Genomic DNA, 10,505 nt, shown 5'->3' with positions numbered 1-10,505 from the left:
TGTAACTTCCCAAGACAAAGGCACCACCATGAATGAAAATTACAGCTGGTCTCTGTCTTTCAGACTTCTTCTTTGGCAAGTACAAACGAACAGGGATATCACTAAATTTTGTGTCAATAACTGTAATGTTTTCATCTGAAACTGCTTTTGTATAGTGGACTGTCGATAAAGTTGCTAGTAGCTCTTCATATTTCAGAAGACCTATATTTTCACATATTGTGCCCTATAAAAACAAGACAAAATTTTAAACATTATGCATCTTTATTTTAACAACAACAATATAAATGATGGGATGATAATGAAATAAACAACGTGATAAAACTCTAGATTTTTATATCCTAGCTTTATTGCGAAAAGCTCCACGCAGGTGTTTGTATGAAGTCTTCACAAAATTTAGTCTATCAACAATTCATTGTGGATAAGGACTGGGTCAACAAATCCCCCACCCCCTCCTGAGAAAATATTGGTAGCCATTTGTTATGTAGGAAATAGTAGTCATTTTTCCCCATAGTTGTTTATGTGTTACCTTTGGTATACTAAGTTATCTCCTTCCAATGCTTAAGCAAGAAACTAATCAAAATCATTGGATTTCACAGTATACTAAAGGCATGAAAACCTACTTGTTGAGAAAATGGATTCTAGGAGGCAAAGGAAGTTGTGGGGGATGTGTATTTATCAGAGAAATGCATAAAACTGTCAAAAAACTAAATACATAGTTGGAAATCTTAATCTGTTACATACCTCGAAACTTCATCCATATTTGCTAACTTTCATAGGACTAGAAGTTGCTATGCATGCTACCAGAGGAGGACAGTAATCACCAATTTTGCCCAGAATGAACTCTGAGAACTACAATAGCCACAGTGCTGGCAAGACATACCCATTTTTACAATAGTGCTTTAAAAAACTGAGCACATTCTTATTTGACTTAAATTCATTTCACAAGACAAAGTCATACCTGGCACCTCTGTTGGGTTACAGATATTTGAATAGCAGATCTATGCCACAAAGGAGGAACTTACTACTCCCTCTCTAGTATATAGGATTAAACGTATTCTTATTGAGTTATTGTAATAACTGTAGGTTAGTGCATTTCTCAATAGTGTATTCTCACTAGAGATACTTCTGTTTGTAGTAGACTGTGATTAACACAGTGATGCAAAACAGACCACTGTGAGAATGAAAGACTACTGAATACTCAATTCTGAGTGGAATATCTATACTGCCTTCTCCCCTGCTAAACCTCAGAGATCATTCCAGAAGAGGAGACTGAAAGACTATATAAGCCAGAGATATTGAATGAACACAAAGAAATAGTGTCCTCCAGACATAACATGACATAGAAAACTCAGTGACTGTGACAGCATGCACAAGAACTGTGCAAGGCCAAACCAAGCCAATACCTCTCACAGAGAAGGAAAATGGCCAAAAAATACCACCCCTAGCCAAGGATTTGCTAACAGTTTATAGCCAGTGGGAAAGGGAGAGTCAGTGTTTTTTAACAATATGTCTTCTGGTACAACCATTGAATGATTGGAACCAGAAGAGTGTGGGTGTCTCATCCCCAGCTCTGCAACAGTCATCTGGTTACTCCAATCATGAACACCTGCAAGATACACCTGATGGAAGAGAAGAACTGATCCTTATATGATATACTGAGACCTCTATAGGCATTGGCATGAACCTTCCCTCTAACATGCCCCCCTCCCCCCCCACACACATATAAACTAACTAATTGGCTAATTGATTAATTTTAAAATATAATAAAGAATTCTTGAGTATTTTCTAACTACTCAAATATAAACAAATAGATGACCTGTTAATGTGAGTGGTTAAGCTATATATGTATTGAGATAATTTAATGAATTTGCTCTTGAAAATTAGAATTTTAGCAAATTACTTTCTTTTACGACAATAATTTCTGGATGTAAATTGATACTCACACATTTTAACACTATAACTAAAACTACCAATATAAAGACTAGATGTTCTTCTAATAAACCTAATCTTTAATACATAGAAAAATCCAAACAAATATTTAAAATTAGTATCCTCACCTATAGGTTTAATTGATACAATGCAGAGTCAAGGAAGTTTCTCAAGATTATGTGTGGATACTTTGCAAAACTCTTTCTAGACAATATATGATTGAACAATAATGCACTCATTTTTCTCAAGGCTATATTATTAAGAATGTTAGTTTTCAATTTTGTATGTGAAAAATAAAAAGATTGATTGTCTTTGCAGTCTAAATTGTAGGATTCAGTGCTAAAATTATCAAAGATTTCTAAATTTTCCAGGATAAACTTTAATTACAAATTTATTTTGCCTATTATGATTTTAAATGTACAGGATAATAACTCATAATGTCAAATACATAAAGTATATTTTAATGATGTATGCATGATGGTTGGAAACATGTGAAGCTAAAAAGTAAGAGTGTCATATTAGAGTGAGGTGTTCTGATGTTGATAAACATATAGATATTTCTCACCCTGGGGTTTATATACATGTGAAATAGTAAAAGACAACTGACTTGGTCTGGCTTCTTTATTCATTCTTCAATTAAGGAATCAGAACATTTGAAAAGGAGAATTGTGGTAGAAAGACATAGAGACTCAGAGATCATCAGTTGGAGAATGCTGTCATAAAACTTTCTTTTACACCTTGAACCGCTGTCACTTCTGATCAGCCACTGATTCTGCTGCCTTATTTTTCACCCTCTATCTGTTAGAACTGTTCAAGAGCATTTCTGCAAGGTGGCCACTTTGCACATAAAAGAGCAGAGTTGATTCACGCAGCATGAGGTTCAAAGTTAAATTGTTACTCTCTCTGTGTGTGCTCCTCTGAATATCTTTTTCCTCTCATCTAAACAACACAGATAATAGTAGAGAATGCAAAGAAAGCATATATATTACATCATCAAAAGTGTCTGTCTCTGACTATACAATTATAGCAATTATATCCACACTGTATATTTTAAGATAAACCCAGAATTTCAACACTTTAGAATTGGAAGCTGACAACAGAAGCTATGGGGATAGTAAAAAGTCCCAATTTAATATCAAACAAGTACTGTTAATAATAATTTATATCTTTATACTATAAGATAATTATAGGACCAGGTTTTTTTTCTTAGAACACAAATGAAAATCAAGTTAACAATATTCTTTTTAAAGTAATGCTTCTTTCAAAATTATAATATCAATAGTATTTTCAAAATATTCAAAAGTGTTCTGTCTTAATCATTGAAAAAATTATATTTTTCTTACCATAAGGTTACAAGTTTTAGCAACTTCATCCAGGACTATTACTTTTCAGATTTCTTCAATGTTGTCAGGCATGGGTGTATAAATATAAGATTAAAAGCTAACGTCAAGCAGCCCCAAACAGAGAGCTTTGAATCCCATGGTATCCTAGCCTCTTCCCAGGACAGGGATTAAAATCTTTCCATAAACACTGAATAAAAAGCCCCAGATGAGTACACACAGGGATCCCTCTCAGTTAATTCAACTATTCTCATGATGCAAAGCTGATGCTTAATTCAAGCATTAAAGTACTGGTTCTAACTTGTTTAGTCATAGATTCTCAAGTAGATGTTGAAATTCATCAGGTCAGGTAGCTATTATTAACATTAAACTAAAATTCCCTGCAGTGTTCTTCATTCTGTGGTATTAATGTCAGCGTGAATTAGTCTTAGGAAACCAGGCCCCAGATGCAAGCATTGGATAATTCTTGAAGTAATCTTTGTGGGTTGCAATATTTTCTAACAGGTTTATAGAAAGTTACTTGATATCCAGTCAAAATATATGCTAATATCATCACTAAGTATTATTACCTATGTTAAAAAAAAAAGATGCCTGAATGGACCAAGTTTTAGAATGAAAAAAAAAAGAGAGGTGGAGACTTGTTCAAGTTTAATCATGCACCAAGGTAAAACATTAAACCTGGACCAGAATTACCAGAAAGTTCAGAAATTTCTGGTAATTTTAGCAAACATTCTGGCATTTAGAAAGTTGCATTATATGATGATTGAAACTCATGAGTCAACATGGCTTAGAATAGCTGCTTGGTATTAGTAAAATGTAGTTTCTGGGTATGCCTGGAAGGGTGTTTCCAGAAGAGAATGATGTTTGTGTTGGTAGCGAGGCTCACAGATGTGGCTGGATATCATCAAATGCACTGAAACTACAAGTAGAAGAAAAAGGAAAAGAAAGTGTCGTTTCACACTTTTTCCTCTCTTCTTTAGCAAACCTTGTTATAACTCTAATCATATTAAAGTGAATCTGCTTCCACCTTCTGTCCTTGTCTAGGGGTTGTCTTCTTTAATACATGTATTTGAGAATGTGTCCACTCAGTTCTTGTTTTAAGTCCCCTCACCCCGAAGTTCTTAACCTCCTTATGCAGATGTTTTTGAGCCTAGTGAACTTCCCAAACATTCCTAAGTCTGTATGATTAATTACTTATTCTCTTGGAATTAAACAGTCTTACCCAATCTCAGAAAACCTGCACAGATATAGCCCTAAACTTTAACAGTTTAGGGCTTCAACAAGATTCTTTTCAAATGTCCCTCCCTCCCTCTTCTTTGCTACCCATTGTAAATGAAAGGCCTGAGTGTCTGATGGATACTCTGTTTATTTTACCTCTTTAAACCATATTGTTCTTCTTTTCCTAGGGACCACAAGTAAATAACCCTGGTTTACTTATCCTTTATTTAGCAAATCACATAAGAATTCTATCTTTCCTATCTTAGGATGTCAGAGCTTCTGGGTTTTGGTCTGTAAGAGATAGAAACTTACACCAGAGCCCCTAATCCCACTTGTTTTCCTTATTATAAATACAAGACTGTGGGACTATGCTTTTATATTAGCATCAACTAGTTCAGATATGTTGTATAGATCACATACATATGGAAATGTGTATATTAGTTTTTATATATCTATATGGTCCTTCCCCATTCAGGTTAAAGTGAACATACTTCAGAGATACAATATGCTGGGGGTTTTCTTTCTGATGGATAAGAGCTAACTGAATAGTACATATATAAAACTAATTTTTAGTGATAGCATTCACTCAACTCAGAACATCCATTAGTGCTAATTTTGTGGTTCTAATTTAATTAAAAGGTGACAGCTTCTCTTCTGTAGTATTTCTGCCCTCCATATCAGATAGCAATTTAGGCTTCCAAGAGAACTACTTTTTGATAAGCATGTAACATTTAAACTCTCTTCTCTAACTTCAATGGTAGGTAATCAATTTTTCCATTTATTTATTTATTTATTTGTTTATTTATTCACTTTACATCCTGATCACATCCCCCCCTACTTCTTATTGACCCTCATACAGTCTTTTCCTCCATCCTCCTAGTCTTCTTTTATGGGAATGAGGGAGACAGCCCTTGTCCCTGCAGGGTACAACCCACCCTAGCATATCAAGTCCCTGCAGGACTAGGCTCATCCTCTTTCACCGAGGATAGACAAGGCATGCCAGTTAGGGAAACAAGATTTCCCAGTCAGGCAATAGTGCCTCATCTAATGTTTGGCCATGGGTCTCTGCATTTGTTTTGGTCATTTACTGGGTAGAACCTTTCAGATGACAGTTATGCTAGGCTCCTATCTGCAAGTATAAAACAGTATCATTAATAGTGTCAGGGATTGGTTCTTGGCCATAGGATGAAACTCAATTTGGGCCAGTCATTGATTGACCATTCCCTGTATCCCTGTGCCATCTTTGTCTCTGCACATCTTGTAGGCAGGGCACAGTTTGTATCAAAGATGTTTATGGGTGAGTTGGTGCTCTTACCTTTCCTCTTAGAGTCTTACCTGCCTACAGGAGGTAGCCAACAGGCTCCATATCCCCATCTGCTGGGAGACTCAACTAGAGACATAAACTCCTTGGAGCCTTTGTCATCCCAGATCTCTGGCAAGTCCTAGAAATGCACACAGCTAGCTCAGCATGCAAGAGATTTCCATTGCTCTCCCTACACCAGATCTCTCTTCCACTCATGTTGCACTCCCCAAATACTCTTCCATCTACTCTCTCCCATCCATCTACCTCCTATCTCTATTTTATGTCCCCTTTAATGTGAAGTTCAAACATCCTCCCTTGGACCCGCCTTGGTTAGTTGACTTCTTTGGGTCTGTGGATAGTAGAGCAGCTATCTTGTACTTTATGGCTAATATTCACTTATAAATGAAAACATATTATATATGTCATTTTCAGTCTGGATTACCTCACTGGGGATATTTTCAATTCCATCCATTTGCCTGAAATTTCATGTTGTTCTTGTTTTTAATAGCTGAATAATATGCCATTGTATAAATGAACCACATTTTCTTTATCCATTCTTAAGTTGAGGGACATTTGTGTTATTTCCAGTTTCTGGCTATTACAAATAAATCTGCTATGTACATAGTCAAGCCAGTGTCCTTGTGGTATGGTGGAGCATCTTGTGTGTGTACACCCAGGAATGCTATAACTGGGTCTCGAAGTAGAACAGTTGCTAATTTTCTGAGAAATCATTAGCTTGATTTCCAGAGAGGTTGTATAACTTTGTACTTCTACCAGCAATGGAAGAGTATTCCCCTTGCTCTGCATCCTAGCCAGCATGTTATATCACTTCATTTTTCATCTCATCTTTTCAGATGGATGTAAACCAGAATCTCAGAATTAATTTCTGGTCCAGGAATCAAATTTAATCCCCTAGTATGTTTATCTTTTCAAATAAGAGGAACAACTTTCAATACTTGTACGACCAGAGGACTTAGTACTTCTCACATGTAGGAATACAAAAATTTTTTCTACGAATTAATAGATAACCTCTTTAGTTGATCAATTAATTTCTACATGTGTGAGTAGGGAATAACTCATAGCCACTAGCAGAAATGGGGTTCAGATACTAAGATGAGAGACATCCACTGACACAAGGCAAAGGAGAACAGACCTAAGGTCAAAGTAATAAGGTTATTGCTTTCACAGGATAGTGACAATTTACACACAAATAAGCAGCAAGGAAGGAGCTATACCAGAAAAGAGGAATAACATTTGGATAACCAAGATGTGACTTTGGAGTTTGGCATGGCTAGGAAACACATTCTTTTTTTTTTTTTTTTTTTTTTTTTTTTTTTTTTTTGGTTTTTCAGAGACAGGGTTTCTCTGTGTAGCCCTGGTTGTCCCGGAACTCACTCTGTAGACCAGGCTGGCCTCGAACTCAGAAATCAGCCTGCCTCTGCCTCCCAAATGCTGGGATTAAAGGCGTGCACCACCTCCAGGCTAGGAAACACAGAGTGTTTCTTTTCATTTTCTCTTAAGATTTATCAGTGCTGTGTTAGTTGGTAGACACCTTTGGCATCTTAGAAGCCTCCTCCTTCATTTCACTTCTTTTTTTTTAATTAGATATTTTCTTTATTTGCATTTCAAATCAGAGCCCTCTCAGGACCAAGGGCTTTTCTTCCCATTGATGTTCAACAAGGCCATCCTCTGCTACATATGCCGCTGAAGCCATGGGTCCCTCCATGTGTATTCTTTGGTTGGTAGTTTAGTCCCTGTAAGCTCTGGGGATACTGGTTGGTTCATATTATTGTTCCTCCTATGGGGCTGCAAGCTCCTTCAGCTCCTTCTGTCCTTTCTCTAGCCCCTCCAATGGGTACGTTTATATAATGGAGTACTACTCAGCTATTAAAAACAATGAATTCATGAAATCTGTAGCTCAATCCTTCAATCCTCAATCCTACAATCCAGTCAGCCTTCCAATGACATTTATTGATTAACTTTTGAGTCTATTGAAGTGCCTATATATATTACTGTCCCAATAACAAGAAGCTGAATTTGTATCTTGTTCTCTGAAGAGGTGCATACAGAAAGACAATCTTTTGTGGTTTGTGTGTCTTTGCTCCAAAGGCTTCTTGTGTTTCAGACTGGGTTGTTGAGTTGTTGAGGGGTAGTAGAACTTTTTAAATTATTTAAAATTTTTTTGATAGAACATAATTACATCATTTCCTCTTTCCAATTCCTCCCTTGAAAATCCATGGACTCCTTTATCATCAATTGTTACTCCTTTATCATAAAGGGTTCAGGTTAAGTTTAGGTTAGGGTTAGGTTTAGGGTTAAGGGGTTAGGGTTAGGGTTAGGGTTAAGGGGTTAGGGTTAGGGTTAGGGTTAGGTTTAGTGTTAGGGTGACTTGTATATGTTTTCTGGGATGGTCATTTGTATTTGATAACCAACTGTGGCTTTCTTCCCTGGGGAATACTTCTTCCACTCTCAACATTCCTTAGTTGCCTGTAGTTCCAAGGCCTCATGGAAATATTATAGTAAAGCAGACAGAAAACATGTTAAATCATTATCCAAGAGTTGATATGACTACTTCCTGACCTCTTACTCCATGTACTTCCATGTGTTCTTCCCCTGGCACTCTTTAATCATGAAGGCACTTGCCATGATTTGACAAAACCAAACTGATGATCTGAATCAATGGAGCAACCATCTCTAAAACTCTCAGCATTCAAAACTGTTATCCCATAAACTATCCATTCTTTATGAAGTACTTAGCCTGAATACTCAATTATGTAGCAGAAACATTTTATATGCTCATGCATACAAATATTTCTGCTAAACACTCCATTTACAGGGAATGTTTATATCCTGAAAAAAATTCACATGTTGAAATCCTCTGTGTGATATCTGAATGAAAGATAGGGCCTTTAAGAGGTGATTAGGTCCTGGATGTGGACTAATTATGAATGAGATTTATTCCCTTATAAAGGGGACCGCAGGAGCTTATGAGAAAGTGCAACAAAAAAGGTGCTTGCTGTGTATGGTAGTTTGAATAAGTTTGCCTCTCATAGACTCATGTGATGGAATGCTTGACCCATGGGGAGTGGCACTATTAGGATGTGTGGCCTGGTTGGAGTTCGTAGGGCCCATTTGGAACAAGTGTGTAACTGTGGGGCTGGGTCTTGAGGGCTTAATGCTCAAGCTCTGCCTAGAGTGGAATTTGAGTCTCCTCATTGCTACCTGAAGTTCAAGATGTGGAACTCTCAGGTCCTCCAGTGTCATGTCTACCTATATGGTGCCATTTTTCCTAGCATGATGATAATGGACAAAACCTCTGAAACTCTAAACCAGTCCCAACTAAATGTTTTCATTTGTAAGAATTGATGTGGTTATGGTGTCTCTTCACAGCAATATAACCCTAAAAAAGATAATGCAAACAGGAAGAAGGCCTGAGTTTGACCTCTAGCACCAGTATAAAAAGTTGGGCATAATGAGAGCACTTGTAATCCTGCATAGGAAAATTGGTAGGGAGCTCACTGGACAGCCAATAAGCAAATTGTAGGCAATGTTAGAGACCCTGTCCCTAAAACAAGGTAGACCATGTTGGTATTTTGCCTAGGTTGGGCCCCACAGTTACCTGGCGAGAGCCAGGTATGCCTAACTCACTATAAAAGGGGCTGCTTGACCCCTACTCTCTTGCTTGCTCTCTTGCTCTGGCTCTGTCTTCTTGCTCCTGCTCCATCTCTCTTTCCACTCCTCTCCCCTTCCCTCCACATGCTCAAGGCCAGCCTCTACTCCTCTACTTTCTCTCTTTCTCTGCCTTCCTCTGCCTCTACTCCCTCAACTCCCCTCCAAATGCTCTGAATAAACTCTATTCTATACTTTATCATATGACTGGTCCCTCAGGATGAAGGGATGCCTCAGCATGGGCCCACAGAGGCACCCTCATACTTGCCCCCATACCTGACTACACAGCCACCAAACATATTCTTCCTCTCTATCTTTTTATAAAACACAACAGACCATACCTGAGGAACAACATACAGATTTGATACACAATTCTACAGAGATTTAGACTTACATACAAATGAACACAAGTGAACATACAAATGTACAGATGCCTACACATACACACATACACATACATACACACACACATACAGAGAGAGAAAGAGAGAGACAGACAGACAAACAGACAGACAGATAGACATAAACAGAGACACACAAAGTTTCCATTACCTTTTTGCCATGTGAAAAAAATATCAGTGGAAGAAAAAATATGGAAATGAACATGTGGAAATGAAATCACTTAAGGGTTGTAATGTGCACCATAGACTACTGTTGAAACACTAAGTTCCCAGAAGACAATGCCGTTCTGAGAAGTAGTTAAATTTTTGAAAATGGTACCTAGCTTGTAGATAAATGCAGGGCTGTAGAGACAGAACTAGAAAGTGATACCCTGGCCAGTTTGCTTCCCACTGCTGATGTGAGCTAACCAACTATCTGTCTCCTTGTTCCACTGACAGGCACAAGCCATTCCCTCTGTCATGCCTCTCCTATCATGATAGGAAAGTGTCTCTTAATCTATGAGACCAAATATCAACCCTTCCTTCCTTAAAAAGTTTCTTTAAGAAGTTCTGTCTTGGCAATAAGTAAAGGAATAAATGCCAGGCGGTGGTGGTGCATGCCTTTAATCCCAGCACTTGGGAGGCAGAGGCAGGCAGATTTCTGAG

The 10,505-nt window shown here is 37.5% G+C and overlaps 1 protein-coding gene across 1 annotated transcript in view; it reads right to left on the bottom strand.

The window, feature by feature from the left end:
* Positions 1-10,505, bottom strand: part of LOC116094275 (arylacetamide deacetylase-like 2) — a 44,516-nt gene that overhangs the window by 9,330 nt on the left and 24,681 nt on the right. Inside the window, exon 2 of the mRNA XM_031376160.1 lies at positions 1-223. Coding sequence (XP_031232020.1) covers positions 1-223 — 223 coding nt within the window. The remainder of the gene's footprint in view (positions 224-10,505) is intronic.

Source organism: Mastomys coucha, unplaced genomic scaffold (genome assembly GCF_008632895.1).
Source record: "Mastomys coucha isolate ucsf_1 unplaced genomic scaffold, UCSF_Mcou_1 pScaffold16, whole genome shotgun sequence".
NCBI lineage: Eukaryota > Metazoa > Chordata > Mammalia > Rodentia > Muridae > Mastomys > Mastomys coucha.
This window is presented reverse-complemented; position numbering and strand designations above follow the sequence as displayed.